The 20064-nt window shown below is 43.3% G+C and overlaps 1 protein-coding gene across 1 annotated transcript in view; it reads left to right on the top strand.

Annotated features, from left to right (window-relative positions):
* The first annotated feature begins 647 nt into the window (after nucleotides 1-647).
* LOC124099600 (growth factor receptor-bound protein 10) overlaps nucleotides 648-20064 on the top strand; it is a 45956-nt gene continuing 26539 nt past the window's right edge. The window contains exons 1-2 of the mRNA XM_046454751.2: nucleotides 648-886; nucleotides 4689-4827. Coding sequence (XP_046310707.2) covers nucleotides 702-886; nucleotides 4689-4827 — 324 coding nt within the window. The 5' untranslated portion in view covers nucleotides 648-701. The remainder of the gene's footprint in view (nucleotides 887-4688; nucleotides 4828-20064) is intronic.

Genomic DNA, 20064 nt, shown 5'->3' with positions numbered 1-20064 from the left:
TTCTCTTTGGCTTGCCCTCCATACCATCGTGCCTTCTGTCTACGTGTGATTCATGCCCTCCACTGTCAGAATGGGCTTCCTCAGACTTCAGGCCACTCAAGGGGTGGAGGGTGGTGCCTAGAAGTCTGTAAGCATGTGTTTTAGCAGTAGCTGCACAGTGACTTCTATGCCACTGTCTCTCCACCTTTTAGTTTTGTTGGACTGGGACTGGTGTCAAGGTTTGGTGCCACTCTGTTCTTGTCTTTGTTGTACTTCTGGAATTTCAAGGAAGGAAGAAGAGTCTGGCCTTAGGGCTCACTGTCCACTTGGGATCCTGCCAACAAAGACTAGGACAGTGGGGTCATGTTATATAACCTTGGCTATGCACAGCCCACTCCAGTGACAGTGGGGAGGAAGGAAAGAGGTGTAGAAGGAGGGTATTAAGCTATTCAGGGGCTCCACCTGGTACTCCCTGTAAAGACATGTGGAGGTGCGATTGAATTATGGCTCTATGTATCAGTAATTATTAATGCAATATGTTTGGTTACTTGAAGATATTTATGAATCCTTATGTAATATGTAAAAAATATTGTTGACTTTGGTGACCAGTCACCAAAAAATGCACATTTGGGTATGAAACCTTGCTGCCACTAACATTTCATTCTGTTCTTGCCTTTTCATGTACAGAGGATGATGTGGACCTGGAAGTGCTGGTGAGTGAAATGAACGCATCTCTGGAGAGCCTTTACTCAGCTTGCAACATGCAGTCCGATACGGTGCCTCTCCTGCAGAATGGGCAGCATGCCCGCAGCCAGCCACCAGCCTCGGCCTCAAAGCCTGCCCAGCCACAGGCGTCCCTGAGGCAGAAAGTGCTGCGCTCCCAGCCAGTGCACATCCTCGCTGTCAGGTAGGCCCAGCAGACAAGATGCTGCCCTGTGCCCTTGATGTGGTAATGGGAGGTGACTGTGCAAAGTCAAGAGACAGATGAGTTCCCTTTATTTTAATAATGGATGTGGTCATTTCTTCTTATCCTTGGGGCACATTCCAAGACTCCCAGTGGATGCCTAAAATCAAAGATAGGACTGAATCTTACATACAGTGTTCTGTCCTATACATAACAGACTTGTGATACAGTTTAGTTTGTAAATTAGGTGAAGTGAGAGGTTAGCAACTAATAATAAAATAGAAGGATTATGATAATATGCTGTAGTAGATTTGCCAGCATCACTACCTGGTTTAGTCAACCTTTTTTGCTGCTGTGATGAAAAGTATCTGATCACAACAACTGTAAGGAGGAAAAGTTCACTTGAGGGCTCGTGGTTTCAGAGATCTTAGTCCAGAGAAGGCCGGCTCCATTCAAAGTAAGGCTGAACATCATGGCTGGAGAGGGTGTTAGAGGGAAGCAGGTCACATCATGGTGACCAGGAAGCAAAGAGAGAGACTGCACTCTCCAGATACAAATATATACATCAAAGCCACGCCCTAATTCCCACCTCCTCTAGCCACACCCTACCCCTTCAGTTACCACTCAGTTAATCCCTATCAGGGGATTAATTCACAGATCAGGTTAAGACTCTTCCAACCCAGTCATTTTCCCTCTGAACAGTCTTGCATTGTCTCACATGTGAGCTTTTAGGGGACACTTCACATCCAAAACACTACTTTTGCTCCTGGAGCTATTATTAAATAGAATAAGTAAGTATTCCTTGAATACAGGCATGTTATGCTGTGACAGTCAGACTGATAACCTGGATGGCTTTATTCCTTTTGCTGGGGATCTTTCTTGCTTCCAGAAGCTTCTAAGAAGTTTATTTCCAATTTGACACCTTGGGTTAAAGCATCTCACCCAAAGGGACTTCTCTTTCCTGAGGAGGCAGAGAGGGTGCTTTGGTGTTCTGTTGGGCCATTGCTCAGACTTCCCACTGTTGGTCACAGTTGGGGATGGTGAGTCATCTCCTCCTCCACTGTTTGTCACACTTTGTTCTCTAGAGTGTCTCCCCTGTATCTGTCTCCTGTTCAGTCCAGAGGGAGTGACCTAGTTGGGATCCAGGCATCTAGATCCATCCCCTACAGCCTCAGGGGTAAATAGGTCCATACCTAAAAGGTGGGGAAACCAGCAGTTGGACCTAGGCTGAGGGGCTATGCAGCTTGGATGAGATAGGCCTTGAGCCTTGTTCTGGGTCCATAGAACACAGTCCACACTGTGTGGAGCTAGGTGGCCACTCCACAATCAGAATGGCTGGGTGGAGCCAGGGACAGAGGACAAGCCTAGAGCAGGTACACAGGCTTCATAGACCTGCTGAGAGTTGAGCTGATTTGTGAAGGAGGAGGAGGGTTTGGGTGAGAGAGCAGAGGGACTGTGAGTGTGCTCTCAGCTGGACAAAAGGATGAGCTAGGCAAAGGCACAGAGAACACAGAACAGGGCCCACCTCCACCCCTGCCCTGCCCTCACCTGCTCCTGCCTACAGGTTATGGCACTTTTTTCACCCTTTCTGACATCTTTGAATCTTAGCTCATCTCCATGGTATTTTTTAAAAAAAAATATTTAGTTTTTTAGTTATAGGTGGAAACAATATCTTCATTTTATTTTTATGTGGTGCTGAGGATTAAACCCAGTGTCCCACACATGCTAGGTGGGTGCTCTACCTCTGAGCCACAACCCCAGCCCCACCATGGTAACTTTTCTTTGGGGAAATGACCTATAAAGGATGCATCCTTTTATTGTGGGGCTCTTTAGTGGGGATTTTTTTTTCTTTTCATCTTTGTGTAATACCCCTTAGTTTTTGCTTTAGGAAATATCTGAACTACTAGAAAGTAAAACACACAAACAAACAAAAACAATATTAAAACCAATACTAAAAATTAAATTAAAAATATTTTGAGACGCTGAAAGAGGGAAGCTTTAGTACACAAATTTGTATCTTGTTCTGTGAGTCAAAGATAAAACTGTCATTGGGGTTAAGTCATTGGTAGAGGCATTTGGTTGAAAGTGATCCTGACTCTGTCACCTTTTCTCCTCGTCTGTATGATAGTGGTCAGACTCGACAGTAGGATGCTCTGCCAAGGCCAAAGCTATTATAGGAAGAATAGGATTTGTTAACAGTAAAAATAAACTTTCTGACTTGTTAATCCATTATAGGAATGGCTTTTCTTCACAGGACAAGTTCCCTTCATGCCATATGAGTTCTGGTATTTTAAATCAGTACATCATTTCCTGGTGCATGTGGATAGACAGGCTTTCCTTTAAAATCAGAGTAGTGGGTCAAGAGAGAACAGTAAAATAGTTACAGAGGGAATTCTCTAATGGCCACCCCCAGGAATGCTAACGGATCATTGTTCTTCTCCAATTGTAAAAATAGTAAAAAAAAAAATATTTGAAGACACAGCCCTCGCAAGGGGCTTCTGAAGTGTATTTAAACAAGGCAAAGGGTTAGGACTAGACTCTATAGCTCAGGTTTGCTCTCCTCTCCTGGAAGGCAGGTGTCTGTGCCCTAGGCAACATGCTTCAGGCATGGATGGAGGAGGCTGTGAGTTCCCAGGAAAGCTCTGGAGTTGTGGGCAGGAAGTTGTTCATAGGACTCTCAGGAAGAAAAGCACAGGGCATTTTGCATTCATTTTGCTTTGACTTTGAACATGATTTCTCTGCTATTTTCTTAATTGCACCCAATTCGTCATCCTGTGCATTTTCCTTCAGTGTATGACAGGTGAACTTTGCATTTTTCAGAGGAGGGAGGAGTTGACTCTGAAGAAGTGCCAAGAAGTGTAGAGTATTGAATTAGAGGGTATTTCTGAGCTACCCTTCAGGAGGGTAGATACATGAAGCTTTGATTTCTAATTAGTTCAGTATCAACTACCGTTCTGTATAAATAAGCATTTATTCTACAGTCAGATGAGGATACATAAAGCCTCTTCCAGTTTTTTCCTTTGGTTAGGTAAAGGTTCATTTCAAGGACATTGAAACATCTTTGTTCCCATGAAAATGCTCTTATTCACAAGACCTTTTCACACACCAGGTATTCATTGAACAAATGCCAAGTACACATCATACATTGAGCATTGTTGGAGATGTGCATGAAGTCACTACAACCATGGCTTCTTCATCCCCTGGGGAGTATAATGAAGAGGGAATTTATACTCTTTGGGTCTGAGAGTAACTACTTCAAAAAATATGTTTTTACTCATGGTAAAATATATATAATATAAAACTTACCATATTAGCTATTTTAAAGTCTGCAGTTCACGTGTTAATGCACACTTAGAATTTTCTAATATATAGAATGTTTTCATCTCATAAAACTGAAACTCTGAACTCAACTAAATTCCCTATTTTCTTTGCCCTCAACCCCTGGAAGCTCCCATCAACTACTTTGTATACCTCATATAAGTGGAATCATCTGGTATATGTCTTTAGTACTGGCTTATTTCACTTAGCATAATATCCTCAAAGTTCATCCATGCTATTAGCATGTGTCAGAATTTCTGTGCTTTTTAAAAGCCAAATAATATTCCACTGTATGGATGGGTAATTTTGCTTTTGCATCCATTTATTAATAGACAGTTGAGTTACTTTCACCTTTTGACTATTGTGAATAGTGCTGCTGCAAATCTGGTATTTTCAGTTCTTTTAGGCATGGACCCAGAAGTAGCAAGGCTGGGACAGGTTGGGGATGGCAGATTTTAACCAGCCATGATGATCCTCTTTCCTACAGGCGCCTTCAGGAGGAAGACCAGCAGTTCAGAACCTCATCTCTGCCGGCCATACCAAATCCATTCCCTGATCTCTGTGGCCCTGGGAGACCCCCTGTGGTCACAGCAAGTTCCCTGCCTCCGCAGGCGCCTACAAAGCAGGTCAGTACACTTGTTGTGTAGCTGCTATGGGGTCTGCGCAGATGTCTTGGCTTGTTACTTTGGGGAGAAGGGAAGGAATTTGTGAACTTTTTATTGTGGGTTCTTTTATTGTTGATACTGTGCTTGTTGTCTTATGAGGTTTTTTAATTAGCCAAAATTACCATATTAGCTATTTTAAAGTGTACTAAGTTAGGGATGTATTGATTTGTTTTAGAAAGAGTTTCATAAATATGGTTAAAAATTATTGATTTGGTCTGTAAAGATGAATTTTAGTTCTTTGAAAGAAATTTCACCACATATCATCCTCATTAACCAACAATTCTGAGTATGAAAACACTAGGCTTACTTGGGCACCTGAACTTCAGTACAGTAAAATTGTTGAGTTTCTGTCTTGTGTTCTTGACTTTGAATATGACCTGTTCAAGGCAGAATTTTCACTTGACACTGAAAGAGATAGCCAACTTTTTGAATTTGTAATTTCTCCATTTAAGTTGAGCTGTGATGTAGATATCATGCAGCCATTGTCCCCATGTGAGAAGACTGTCAAATGGCTAGTCAACTTATCAGAGAGAATTTGGCAGAGAAATACACTGGCAGCTTCTCCCTACTGATTGGCAAGATGGATTCCAGGCTCTGGAGGGGACCCAGTCATGCTCCATGACAGAATGGGGGTGGTGGTGGTAATTATAGCAATGGGAATGACAACAACATGTGATATTTATTGAGTGATTTCTGTGTGGGAGACACACTGCTCTAAGAGGCTTCTGTGTTTGTTTGTTTGTTTGTTGTTTGCTTATTGGTGTGCTCATTGATTCCTCATATCAACCGAGGGAATTAAGTGCAAATATCATTGTCTCTGCTCTGCAGCATTGGAAATCGAGGCCTGTGGTAGAACTGGGTTTGACCTGGCGTCAAGACTCAGAGCTGGGCTGGTAGCCATAATACTGATGGGCTTCCTGCCACCTTGACTCTCCTTTTTCAAACAAATGTAGTTCAGAAGATTATTTGCCTTTCCACTAGACTCATTCTTTCTCCCAACACACTCCCCACTTGTTCGCATTTACTATTCTTAGAGTAGGACAGCAGTCCCCATTCTCTCCAAATATGCCTGTCCTGTGTCGTGTAGGCTCCTTGCTCTTGGGAGACAGACCTTTTTTTTCTACTATACGCCAGCCTCTGAGCATGGCTTCCACTCTGACACATGCGTCCCAGGCAGGCTGCATTACAGCACTGTCAAAACTTAGAAGGTGAGGTCAGTATTCCTTGTCTGGAAGCCAGCACTGGCCCAGCTTCGGCACATTGTCACATGCCTAAAGTGCATCTGGGACATCTACCTCCCTGGTGACCTTCTGCTTCAAATAAGGATCCAGACAAGCTGTCTATGGATTTGCTGCTGAGGTTGTTTACAAAGTTTCCCTTCCTAAAATAATACCACGAAAATATTATCTGGCCCTCTTAGTGATTGGCAAGAAAACAGTCCTCCAACCCCATGGATTGTTCAAATTTGTAAGAATAAGGAAACCCAGGAATTTTGCCTGATGGTGTTTTTCTTGGGATCTGAGTTGCTTCCCAGTGAGAACATTGTGCTGATTTCTGTGTTGCCCAAATTTTTCAAGCCAATTGGGACGAGCAAGAACAGGAAGGATGTTTCTCACTTAGCACTATTTGTAGAAAGCCATTGTTTTTTGTTGTTGTTTATAGCCTGTGTGAAGGGTCATTTCTTCATCCACACTTCCTCCTGACTTGTGGTCTCAGGGACAGCATGTTGTGTTGGTTCTTCTCTAGTGGGATCCAAGCTACCTGCAGTCATCTGCTAGAGCTTTGCAGCTAGGATCATGGCGGGAGGTGCTACTGGGCAAAAGCATTTGGGTTCTACTCTTTGTCACTTTCCTGAGGGGAGGAGTGAAATATAACATTCTTTATCCTTTCACGTGAAGTCAAAAGTGGAACCATGGGACCTGGGTTCAGTAGGACGTTCTGATGTAATATAAAAAGATATGATACATTCTCTGTGAATCCTGCCTGTGTAAATATTGGCAAGGTGGATTCCAGGCTCAGGAGGGGACACAGTCCCCTACAATATCTGGGAAGAACTCAAGTCAACATAGGAAAAAAGAAAAGTATAAAGCTCCTTGGTAACTGGGGACAGTGAGCAGTCAGAAAGCTCATTGGTCATGTCATTATGTTCTCTAGTGAGGGTTATGTTGGAACCAGAAAGGGAAAACCAAGTGGAGATGCTTAATCATTTGTAGAAAGGAAAAATTATTCTTGCCCAAGGCTGTATAGCTAAAGCATTCTAAAATCTTCACTTAGGTAAGTAGGCAGCTTTTCTTTTGCTTCTGATTTTCTTTTTCCCTTGGTGGCTGCTTATGGAGCAGAGTGGTCAGGTGGGTGCCTGGATCCCAGTTCTGAAGAAGACCATGTAATATGGACTTGGTGGTCATCACAGGATGCCAGCTTCCTGGCTTGACCTCCCAGGAGGACAAGGAGGTGAGCTAGTGGGCCATGGCATGTGGATGGACATGGCCCAGATGGAGATAGCCCCTTGAGCCAACTCCTGTGACTGAAGAATACCAAAGCAGACCTTTAGTGCTGTGGAATAAAGTGAAGGGACAAGGTAGCTGAGTTGTATCCGGTTCATTGTTCTTCTCTGCAGGTTTACATGAGTCTCAGTTCTACCTGCAGTTTTGGCCTGACTGCTTTGCAGCTGTGCACTGTGCCAGATGCAAACTCAGCATCCTGCAAAGGCTGGTGGCCCTTAGGACTCGATGAAATGAAGGCACAGAAAAATTCTGCAGTAAAGCAGTCATAGGGGGAGCAGATCCCTCAGCCCCACCACTCCCAGCAGCATGTGGAACTTCTGACTCTCTCTCTGACCTGTCTGCCTTCCCCTGTCACCCTGAGCCTCTATTCTATGCCAGCTCCTTTGCAGACCCTGTAGCTCAGAGCTTGTCAAGATGGTGCAGAGAATGACAAGTGACCCAAGATGAAGGCAGAAGGGAGTATTTGGCATTAATAAGTAATGGTGATGTGTGGAAAGAAAGAGGTTGTCATTTCCATCTAGAAGGATGGGGAAGTCTTCTTTTGAGCACCACTGCACCTTGCCCTAGGGAATCTCAGTGGTGCAGCAGCCACAGGGCAAACTCTACAAGTTCTTACATGAAGATCTCACCCCAGATTAATGACTGAGAAATGGCTGAGTTCTTGGCAGGTGCTGTGCTGAGGGTGCCCACAGGGCTTAACTGGGTTGTCTTCATGGTTGGTGGGAGAAGCTAAGTTTCATACAAGCATCTCAGATCCTTAAACTGGGGTACACTGAGACCAACCAGATCAGAGATCAGAGATCACTGTTCTGGGACAAAACCAGCTGACTGCCCCCTGGTGCAGTCCTGTCTGATTTCCTTGGTCTTGACTCCCACAGATTTCCCAGGCTTTGCTTCTTTCCTGGGTCTAGGATCCTACCCAAGTACTCTGACAGAGCATTACAAGGCAGGTCTGACTTCTCCAGCCTCACCCTGGCTTATTACCTCCCCTAACTGGCCTGGTGCCTGCTCTACAACTGTCCCGAGTACAGTTTGTTCAGAGTGCTGTTGACTCGGCAGGAATGGCTGGGAGTTTGGAGACCACAAGCCCAGACACTTCCTAGTTCCAGTGGTGTGACTTCTGTACGTGCTCAAGGGTCCTCCCTAATGTTCTCAGTGATCATAAACAGCGTGAGAAGTTTTGATTTGCCTGGGTTAAACTCAGACTTTTGGAGTTTTCTTTTTCGATTTACTGGATTTTATGGATTTTAAAAGACCACTGTGTTGGTTTGTTTGTAAATATTTACATGCCAGAGTCTACAGATCTTGCATTTATCTAAGGTTGTATTCTATGGCTTTGCCAATGAAGTGAGAGCACACATAGAACTGTTCATTCGTGGGAGGTAAAAGAAAGTACAGTCATCTTAGTACGTGGGTGAGATTGATTTAAGATCCCTATGGCTACCAAAGTTTGTGAATGCTCAAGTCCCTTAGGTAAAAATGTTATAGTATTTGCCTAGAACCTATGCACATCTTCCTGAATCCTTTAAATTATTTATCATCTTCAATACAATGCAAATATGCTATGTAAATAGTTATTATATGCTGTTTTTTAAAACATTTTTCCATCCCTATTTGGTTGAATCCGTGGATGCAAAGCCTCAGTATACAGGCTTTGAGCTCTAATGAATATACCTAGTGTTAAGAGAAGCCTCCACCTTTGCCCAATGAGAGGGAACACATGAATTGCAACACTATGACCTTACGTAGAATCTGTTAGTGATTATAACAGTCTTCCTTAGCTATTTTAAAACAGATTTGTGAATCCTATCCGGAGATACAACTTTGAGAAAATCATCCCATCATTTATTTAATGGCATTTAATTTTATTTAGTGATTTAATTTATTTAAGTAATTTAATAACATCTCATCATTTATTTATCAAAAATGCAAATGCCTAAGATTTCTTTCTGAGTATTAAAGTTCTTTTCTCCAGAGGGTAATGAAATTAAATCAGTCAAGTATCAGAACACTGAATTCTTGGTAAAAATCAGTATGGCATTTTTAACTGCTTTGTGACTCATTTGAAAAAGACAGGCTGCTGTGGATAAGGATGATGGTTATAGCAAAGATTTCTGAGTCATGGAATATGGAGTACCATGCCCACAGGGGACACTGACTTGGAGAGATGGGGTCCACCAGTCAGTTCTGCTGGCCTGGCCTGTAGTGAGATGCCCTTTGTTCTCAGTGTACACAGGCCATGAAGGGTCTCCTTTGTGGAGCACCCACAGGACCTTCTCTGCCTCAAAATCACCAGCCCAGAGCTTGGCAAGGTATATACAAATCTAATAGCATTTCTGAGTGCCTACTCTATGTCTGGCCTCTTCCGGCTACCAGGATGTGAGTGGCACCTGCTCTCTGATCTGAGAAGCCTAGAGCTACAGCAAAAGCCCAAGAGATGGAATGGGATACATTGTTTTGGACCTGACAGAGCCTAAGTTCTGGGTCAGGGCCCTTGTCTTTCTGGTCTGCACTTCTGAGCCAAGAATATGGTCTTCCAGGAGTTGACTGTTAGTGCAGTAGGTCAGGAGTGAGAAGCACTCGGGGACAGTATGAAGAGATGCTCTTCAAAGGCAGAATTTGCCCTTAGTCCAGATCCCAGGTAGTAGGAGATAAACATCAGAGTCAACCCCCCACACCACACACAATGCAATGGACCCCAGAACATCTGTAGGCTCTCCTGCCACACCTCAGCCCTGGTGATTATCTCCCTCTATTGTACCCTTATTATGTCATAGGGAAGAGAAGATCACTTGGGGCACCACTTTCCTACCAAGAATGCTGGGTGATATTGGTATAGGCTCCCAGAAGCTGAGGGGAAGCAGCGTCCTCTTGGGGACAGCTGACTATTCGGGCTTCTGAGCATGAGACCCAGGAGAGAACTCATCCCAAAGGCATTCCCAGACCTGATCCTCTAAGCTTTTCTGATGGTCATTTTAGGAGGGACTCAGCTTAGAGGCATCAAAAGTTTGAGGAGAAGCATCATCACATAGTGAGACTTGGTGGTCAGGGTGCACACTGGGGGAGAGGGGTTGAGTGGCCATAGCCGAGCTTGGCCCATTGTTTCCAAGTTTTTGGATGGTTCCAGAGAAATCAAAATTCATACTCTTGAAATCTGGATTCTCTAGATTTTGTGTGTTTCAATTTTCTAAACCCATAAAATAGGCCAAAGCAGACAGCCTTGCAGTCAGGTTTTTGTCCTGCAGGCAAGCCACCTAGGTTCTGTTAGAGACACAAAGACTGTGGCATCTTGGGAGGTGAGTCCCAGGGTCACCTACCTTGGCCTCCCAGAGGCTGTGCCATAGTGGCACTCACTGATGGACCACAAGAGTTGGTGTCCAAAAAGGTCTCAGTGAGCTAAAATGATAAGCGACCAGAAAAGTGCCACAAAAAGGACAGTGGTTGTGGCTTTTGCTGCTTGTGAGAGACAGAGAAGGGCTACTTTGAAAATCCTGCTTGCATCAAGGGTCAGGAGAAGGACCCCAATCACATGAAGCTCATCCCAGGTGAAGGGACCAGGTCCTAAAAAAGAGGGAAAGTGGAAAATGGAGAATGATTGAAGATCATGCACCTACTGATGAGGGGCATCTGCTCTTTGGGCTCATAGGTTAGAACAAGGGCCAGGGACAGTGTAGGGAGGAGCATCCCAGATCTGGTGGAGATGGTCCTTTCTCCCATCAGTGTCCTGGAATTGAAGCCCTGCAAGATGAAATACTTTAACTGTAATCATGCAGCCAACCAGCAGTTCAGGCAGAGAACACACTGGTCTAGGTGAACCCAGATGCCTTGTCTTATTTGTCAATGGAAGACCTTCCCCCAGCACCCTGCTGGATTTCAAGAAGGCTTCTGCTTCTGCCCCACCCTAGAATGTAGCACACACTGGCATTCACTGCTGAAAAGAGAGGCTTCGTGTAAGGAGTGGTGGGAGTTCAGCACCCGTTTCTTAAGAGCCCTTTGTTCTGAGGAGGGGTGATGAGAAGCTTTGAGTTCACTTACACAGGAGCCTTGTCATGGCGTCAGACTAACTTAGTAGCGATCATGGTTGAGGAAGGCTTTTGGAGAAGGAGGCCCCCTGCCTCTGCAGGACAGCACCATAGGAAGCTGCTATTCTTACTTCAGTGCTCCAGCCTGGGACTGTGAGGGATCCATGTCAGACCGAGAAGAACAGGGCACCTGGGTGTGGGTACAGAATGCAGCTCTGTACCATCACAGGTAACAAAAAAACTAACACAGCTGCTGGATTTATGAAATCCAAAATTCTCTGCTTCAGAATGTGTTTACTGCAGGAAACCAAATACTCTGAGACTGTGTTTGCTACAGGAAACCCAAGACCCAACCTGACTGGAAAGTTATCTTTTGCAGAGCAGGAAATCTGGGGCAGTCAGCTATAACCCCACAGGCTTGCACTGTCTCTGAGGCCAGAGCTGGTGAGACCAGAGTTGGGTGTGTCACCGGGAGGCAACTGCTGCATACTCTGTGAGCCAGGTGCACAGTCTCACATGGAGAGGGAAACTGAGGCACCCAGAACAGATTTACATATTGAGGAAGCAGAGAGAATTAACATACCACTAATGTGCCAAAATGCTGAGAGAGAGAGAGAGAGAGAGAGAGAGAGAGAGAGAGAGAGAGAAGAAGAAGAAGAAGAAGAAGAAGAGGAGGAGGAGGAGGAGGAGGAGGAGGAGGAGGAGGAGGAGGAGGAGGAGGAGAGGAGAGAAGAGAGAAGGAAGGAGGCCAGGAGAGCCCCCAGGAGGAGCTCTAGTTAGGAAAACGTAGAAATGCTAATAACAACTTCTTTATTTCTGAATTTAAGTTGAGCTCAGTGGGTACTTTGGGAAGGCTTTGACAAGCTGCTCTTTCTTTCAGCCAATAAAGATTTTCATATGGCCACATAATAACTTGTTACAGCACATTTTTCCATCTGCTGTTTAAATACAATTAGTCTCATACTGTAAACCCATCATTAATGAAACATAAATATTGTCTTTGCCTTTCATTTTTTGGGGTATTGGCTTATTTCACTTAGCATGATAGTCTCCAATTCCATCTATTTATTATTAAATATGATAATTTCATTCTTCTTTATGGCTACATAATATTCCATTGTGTGTGTATATATGTATGTATGTATGTGTGTGTGTTTACACATACACACAGATACACACACACACACACCACATTTTCTTTATTCATTCATCTGTTGAAGGGCACATTGGTTGGTTTCATAGCTTAGCTATTGTGAATTGAGATGCTATAAATTCTGATGTGGATGCATCCCTGGAATATGCTGATTTTATGTCCTTTAGGTATATACTAAGGTGTGGGATAGCTGGGTCAAATGGTGGTTCCATTCCAAGTTTTCTGAAGAATCTCCACACTGCTTTACAGAGTAGTTGCACCAATTTGCAGCCCTATAAGCAATGGATGGGTGGAACATTTTCCCCATATCCTCACCAACACTTATTGTTACTTGTATTCTTAATAATTGTCATTCTGACTACAGTGAGGTGGAATTTCAGTGTGGTTTTACTTTGCATTTCACTAATTTCTAGAGGTGGTGAACATTTTTTTCCACATATTTGTTGACCATTTGTACTTCTTCTTCTAAGAAGTGTTTGTTCAGTTCCTTTACCCACTTATTGATTGGGTTATTTGGTTTCCTGTGTTCTCTTTTTATCTTGGAGATTAATGCTGTATCTGAGGTTAAGGTGACAAAGGTAAGGGTGGACCTTCTGACCATCTGGTCCTGGATCCCACACTCCTCTGTGAAGTTCTGTACCAGGCAGGCCCTGAGACAGAGGTGAGTGTGTCATGCATTATGTCTTCAAGGACAGTCCTGGGCAGGCAGAGGAGAGAGACATGAAGAAATAGAATATTACATAGCTGATTAGCAACTCAACATCAGAAATATGTACAGGACCCCTAGAATCCTGGAACCTGTAAGCAGCCTAATGTCTCCAGGCTTCTGGTGGCTGCCATGGCCTGGTCCTTGCTTAATAGCATAGGTTTTAATTAGTAAGGTAACTGTTCCTTCCTGAAGGGTAGCTCTGCTGGCCCCTCCCCCTGTCCTTAACTTGAGCTGCTCTCCATGGTGTCTGGATACTGTCTTTCCTTTTTTTTTTTTTAGCCAAGTTGGCTAAGAGCCCTTTCTACCTGTGTTTCATACCTTGCAATTTCTGGAGTTCCAGTTACCTGTTGTTTTGAAGAGAAAAAACTAAAACTGAAAACCATGGAAGTCCAGTACTTTAAGGAAACTCTGCATCTCTTGTGACTTTCTTATAAATTCACGTTTCCTGTTTCATTTTGGAGGATTCAAAAAGCCTACAGAAAAGAAAATGCATTTGACTTTAATTAACATAAAACCCTCAAGGTGTTTTTGATTTGGTTTTGTTCTGTTTTAATCACAGACCCATTTTACACAAAGCACCTATAAACTTCCCACTGAACCCATTTTGGGCAAGGGTGCTAAGTTGTCCTGGATCATATTTAAACCGGTCAAGGCTGTAACTGCCTGTTTCACATTTCTCTAGCAGTATTGCTAAATCCTCACAACCCTCTGGGGAGTGCAGCCCCTGCAGCCTAAGAATAATCCTTACGGCTCTGACGTGACAGTACCTTCATGTTTCTATGTTTGCCTCCAAACAAGTGATGCAATTGAAGCAGGAGTCATGACCTGGAGCAGGCCATGTGTTTGGCTAAATATGAGACAGGAAATCATCCTAGGAATCTCATGTGAAATCCCAAACACTAATGTTTCACTGGACTATAAATATCTCTTTAACTATAAATTCTCTCAATTCAAGGATTCTAAAACTGATCCCTTATTCTAGCATCAAACACCTGTTACCTTTCAGGAGCGCTGGAAACCTAAGCAATTCAATGATCTATGTCTTTTGCAGGAAAACTTGCCATACTTTTGCCCCAAATCTACATCTTTGCCTTACTGGTGTGCGGACCCAGTATGGTGAGAGTCCTGCTGCAGAATTAAAGCCCAGGTTGAATGGAGTTAGGACTTACCTGTGCTCATTGGTGTTCTCCAAACAGGCCCACATGTTCTGCAAGGAATAAAAAATGATTTTCATTGGCAGAGTGAGCTGCTCATTCTTACCACTGCTTTGACTTAGTTTCATTAGAAAATGGGAAGTCATTGGCAGTCAGCTTTTCCCCTTGATTATCCTTTACGATGGCTTGTCATGGTGCATGTGATCAAACACCCTGCCATTTTGTGTTTGTGCTTGTGTTGGAATACGCAGTTTACCAAATGGAGGATGCTTGTTAGATCCATAGAATATGACCATCAACGCTTTAGTAAAACAAGTTGAGCATATCTAATCCAAAATCAAAAATGCTTCAAATTCAGAAGTTTTTGAGCACCAGCATGATATTCCAAATGGAAAATTGCATACCATGAAACCTTGTTTCATGCACAAAATTGTTAGAAATATTGTGACCTTCATGCTAACTGGATAGGGTATATATGAAATGAAAGTAAGTTTCATGTTTAGACTTGGGTCTCAGATAACTTCATCATGTACCTGCATATGTTCCCAAATCTGAAAAAAAAAAAAAATTCAAAATCAGAATGACTTCTGGTCCGTAGCATTTTGGGTAAGAAATACTTGACCTGTATCTGTGAACAGTCAGGAGAGAATTCTGCTCTTTCTTGTAGTCTGCGCTACAAGTCACACGTCAGTTCCTCTTGGTGTAGGATTAAGTGTCTTAAAAAATTCTGAACTTGACGAGTCTTCTCCTCAACTAGATGTTTGGGTCTTGGTCGAGGGCATTCCATGTTGTGGGGAAGTCTTTACTCTCCTTCTTGGGTGTAAGATTGAAGCCTTTTCCCTGCTGCAGCAGATACTAATCAGAGCATAAAACACACTTCCCCAGGCTGGAAGTCGCCTTTCTCCTGGTCTCCACGGCCCCACCCAGCCAGTCTTCCCTGTGCAGTGCCTGGAAGGACCCTTCATGCCTCTTACACCCCACACGGCAACCACTTTTGCTATCCCTCCTTATCTCCTCTATTCTTCCTTTCTTAGGTTCTCACCTCAGTCGCTTAGTTAGCATGATGGAAAAGTAATTGAAGTCATAAAAATGTAAAAATGACTCAAAGACTCCCTGGAGGACACCAGAGGGTGTTTTGAGTGCCTTTGGAAGAGGGAATGTGGTAAACATCTTCCTGCTGCTGGTGCCAAGTCTCAACATTTCTAGGAAAGAGAACACAGATGTTGACCCCGTTTGGGAAGGTTTACAAGTGCATGAAACATTCTCTGCTGGTAATTTTATATGTGTGTGTGAGGGTTGGGAAGGAGGGGGGTCTCCCTGAGAGAGCCAGTGCTAATGAGTAGGATGGTTTTTCTTTTACCTTATCCCAAAGTAATTTCCTCCTTATAACTGCACAATAGATATTCTCCCGAATCAAAGCAGCTCTTCCTATCCCTTATATAGAATGCTGGTATCTTCTGATTCATTTATATGAGGAGAACCCTGAAATGAGATAAATGGAAATACCAAGTTATGCAGCACATTCCACAGCTTTTGCTCAGAGGAAGCATTTCTGTTCACACAGCACCTAGGCTCTCCACAGAGCCCTGGAAGGAGACCAGAATAGTGGCAGGAATATTACAAATACTCGAGGTAGTGGGAAGCACGTTCTTTTTCATTTGAACTTGAAATATCAGTGTGATCACCATTTAGCCCTGACCATTGAGCTACAAAACAGTTATTTTAAATATGTTAGCTCCCCATTACTTTGACAAAATACTTGAGGCAATTAACTTATAAAAAGAAAAGGTTTATTTTTGCTCAGGGTTTTGGAGGTCCAAAATATAAAGTGGCCCCATTTCTTTGGATTGCTAGTAAGGGTGACACATCATAGCAGAGTGGCAAACCAAACTATTCACCTCATGAGCCAGGAAGCAGAAAAGAGAGAGAAGAAGAGACCAGAGTTTCACAGTCCTCTCTTCAAGAGCATACCCCCAATGACTTAAGAACCTCCCAAAAGTTCCACCATCTCCCAGTTTTACCATCTGGGTTACCAAGCCTTTGACACATGGACCTTTGGAGGATACTCATTCAGTGCATAGCAGTAAAAGACAAAGTTAGCTGTTTTTATCTGCCCATAGTTTGGTCCAATACCTATCATTCTGTATTTTACCTGGCTTTAGTAAAGGCAGATATAATCTCATATACATTTTAATTCATTTTTTAAACCATAAAGTTTTCTTAATGCGAGCTTCATACACACATACACACACACACTTCATAGCTGATATTGTTGGTTTCTAAATACCATTTACCAGTAAATGGAGCCATGGTTGCCTCCAGGTGCTTAGATAATGAAGAGGACATGTCATAACAATCTGGAGCCAAATACAAGGTCCAGATAAAATACCTTCTGTGAGGGGAGTCAGGTTGGCAAGCACCCTCAGCCAGGTGGTCCAACAGCCACCTCCAGGAAGCGGGCAGCTCAATGTGGCATGCCTTTGGAGTGGCACACTGTTGGGGATACAGCACTCCATTTGCAGTGATCCTTCCCCAAACCAGAGCTACAGCAAATCCTAGGGGACATTACCCAAACCAGAATTTAGACACATTCTACAAAGTGGCATAACTCTTCATAGTTGTCCAGGTCATAAAAGCTCCCCAGGAAACAAAAACTAACCATAAAAACTAAAACTGATTTCTGATGAACTAAAGAGTCATGACAGCCAAGTGCAGCTTGTGTCCTGGACTGGATCCTGAACCAAGAAAAACATTTTCTCCCCCTTTCTGTAAAGGACAGTAGTCAGACACGCAGCTGAATGTGAATGAGGTCTATAACTTAGCTCCCGGTGTAGATCAGTGTCAGTTCCCACATTTTGTTCACAGTGCTGTGGTTATGTAAGAGAGCATCCTTGCTTTTTAGGAAAACCACACCAAGCCATCCAGCAGACAAAAGGCCAGATATGTTCAGCCCACTCTTGTAGACAGGAAAGAAAATGAGAATACCATAAACCAAACTTACTATCTGGGGAATCGGGATGAAGATATGCGGAAAGGTTTTGTACTATATACAAATTATATGCAAGTCTGAAATCATTTCAAAATAAAATGCTAAGTGAAGAAAAAACACTGTTTGAAACCAAAAATATATACCTCTGTAAGCACAGATGTTTCAGTGTGCTATTCTCCAGGAGAAAAAATATGGCAGGAGGCAAAGTCACCAGAAAATGCCTCCACAATTCTCCATATTTAGCAAGAGTGTATCTTTTTTTTTTCAGAGACTTTTTTGTAGTTGTAGATGGACTGAATACCTTTATTTTATTTGTTTATTTTATGTGTTGCTAAGACCAAATCCAGTGCTTCACACCTGTTGGGCAAGCACTCTACCACTGAGCTACAACCCCAACCCAAGACTGCATCTTCTAATACACACATCAGGTCAGACTCTGAGGGCATGCCCTGGCTTAGTCCTCTGGTGAGGGTCAGCAGCAGCCACCTAAAGGCAGAAGGACATTTTTGGCCATCAGTGGACCTTCGTTGCTGGGTTTCATTGACTTCTGGGGCCAAGGCATCTTTGGGAGCTGATGCTGTTGGAAAAAGTAGACATGCCCAGAGTTCCTCTAGGGTCACACAGCTCTTCCAGGCACTCCACTCTTGTCAGAGGAGAAGTCTAGCACATGCTGCTTCTATTTCTTCTTTAATTTTAAAACATATGGAGAAGCCATCATGTGTTCATGTAAAACACTGCTAAGTAGATTAGTCTTTTCCATGCTCTGCTTTGGTGCATATTGACATCATCCAAGGAGAAGAATTCTTGAGACTTTAGTTTTTGAGCCCTCATGTACGATGAAAGGCTCCTGAGAAGATAAAAGGTAAAGGAATGAATACCTCATCACCTCAAAGGCAGAGCCAGCTTCCTCACACTTTGGGCCTGATTTAGATGACCATCTGTACCTCTTCCATCTCAAGAGCCTGCATGAGGAAGATTTTGTTTAAATTTGTACTACTGTGAGCCTAAAGTTTAGATGCCCTCTTTTGATCTGCTGAATGTGAGTAGATCTTTCATTCATCCACGGGGGCTGATAATGGACTCTGAAAACAGTGGTAAAGTGAGTGGAACTAAAACTTAAGCCTTTTCAGGATGTGTTGCTGCAGCAGCTCAGGGAAAGCCAGTGGCTTGCATGGTCTCTTTTTGTTGGTGGGGGGGGGCAGAATGTGATAAGATTGACAGAGCTGGGAGGGCTTAAAGCACATGGGCAGTTGTATAGAGTCATATAAGCTATATATGTGTGCACATGTATACCTTTTTCTGTGAGATGAAACATCAAGTCTGAATCTCTCCCAGAGCCCTTCTGCTCCCTTGGCCATCTCAGATGCCCTGGGGTGGGCTGCTACCAATGGTTTTGAAGTGCAGTGCATTCAGAGGCTATAAGAAGTTAGTTGTGTTCATTTCACCCTTGTACACACTGCTCCTACTTGCCAGGTCAGTGATGAGCTGAGATGGCAGTGATATAACACAGGCTCCGTCCTGCGGCTCTGGCTGCTTTTTTCCTGGACAGCTATATAATCTCCCTTGGAGCACATACTGGGGTCCATGACCTGGAGTTGATGATGCTGGGAGTTGGTGGAAAAGGCAGTGCCTACTGCTGCCTGTGCTCAAGAGGACAGCCCGTGACCCCTACCAACCCTGTGCCCACAGAGGAGGTAGCCAACTCTCAAGAGCTGCTGGAATTGGTTTGAAGCAAGCCCTGATTATTTTGTGCTCAGCTTGCTTACCTCTTTTGTAATCAGTTATACAAAAAGCAAAAGAAACAATTTTATTCCATTAAGACTTCAATATGTATCAAGACCATAACTGCGGAACACATTTAGGAATGGGAGGTTTTTGAAAACTAGGAATTGTATTATTAAAAAAAGGAATTGGAAGAAGGAAGACCAAGCCCTTCAAGAATCCAGGGTAGAATCCTAGTGCTGGTGATTCTTAGTCACAAACTCTATAGGGGGGAATATGCCAAACTATGAAGTAAGGAAAGTGGAGGAGATAGCTAAGGAATAACATTTTGATGGGAAAATTTGCAGTCTAAACAAGGTCTCTTTGGTGTCATTGCTGGGAAGTCTTATGCTATGATGAGTTTCAGTTATTTTCTAGGACCGTTTTGATTGCTATTAAGCAGTAGAAGTCTCTGAATCTGTCTCCTTCCACTATAAAAACTGTTCAGTCTTTGGACACACATTTGTTGAATCTTATTCATCTCTGCATGTCAAGTGATGCTGCATGGCCACCTGTCCCAAAGGCTTTTTTTCTTTTTTTTTTTTTTTTTTAAGCAGCCAGGTATGCGTCCCAGTCTCCCTGAAGGTCCTTTATCTCTTATCCTGCATCCATCTTACGTAGTATAAAAAGATCAAGTGGCTTTTGTAGGAAGCAAAGCTTTTGCCGTAGGTGTACGATTTTTATTTCATAGACTATAAGAGCCATCCATGCTCCCTGATGTGAATATGAAACCTGCTGCTCAACTAGCCAGGTCTCAGCTACTTAAGGGATGTCCACAAAACTATCAATGCATATGTTTTTGCTTTCTCTTTATTATAGATGCTTTTCTACTGAGTCTTATAGATGGAGTTTTTGTTTTAATTTTGTTTTTTGTTGTCTCAGCCACTGAATCAACCAGAAACCTAC

This window comes from Marmota monax, unplaced genomic scaffold (genome assembly GCF_021218885.2).
Source record: "Marmota monax isolate L192 unplaced genomic scaffold, Marmota_monax_Labrador192_F-V1.1 WCK01_AAM20220418_F8-fsc00961, whole genome shotgun sequence".
NCBI lineage: Eukaryota > Metazoa > Chordata > Mammalia > Rodentia > Sciuridae > Marmota > Marmota monax.
This window is presented reverse-complemented; position numbering and strand designations above follow the sequence as displayed.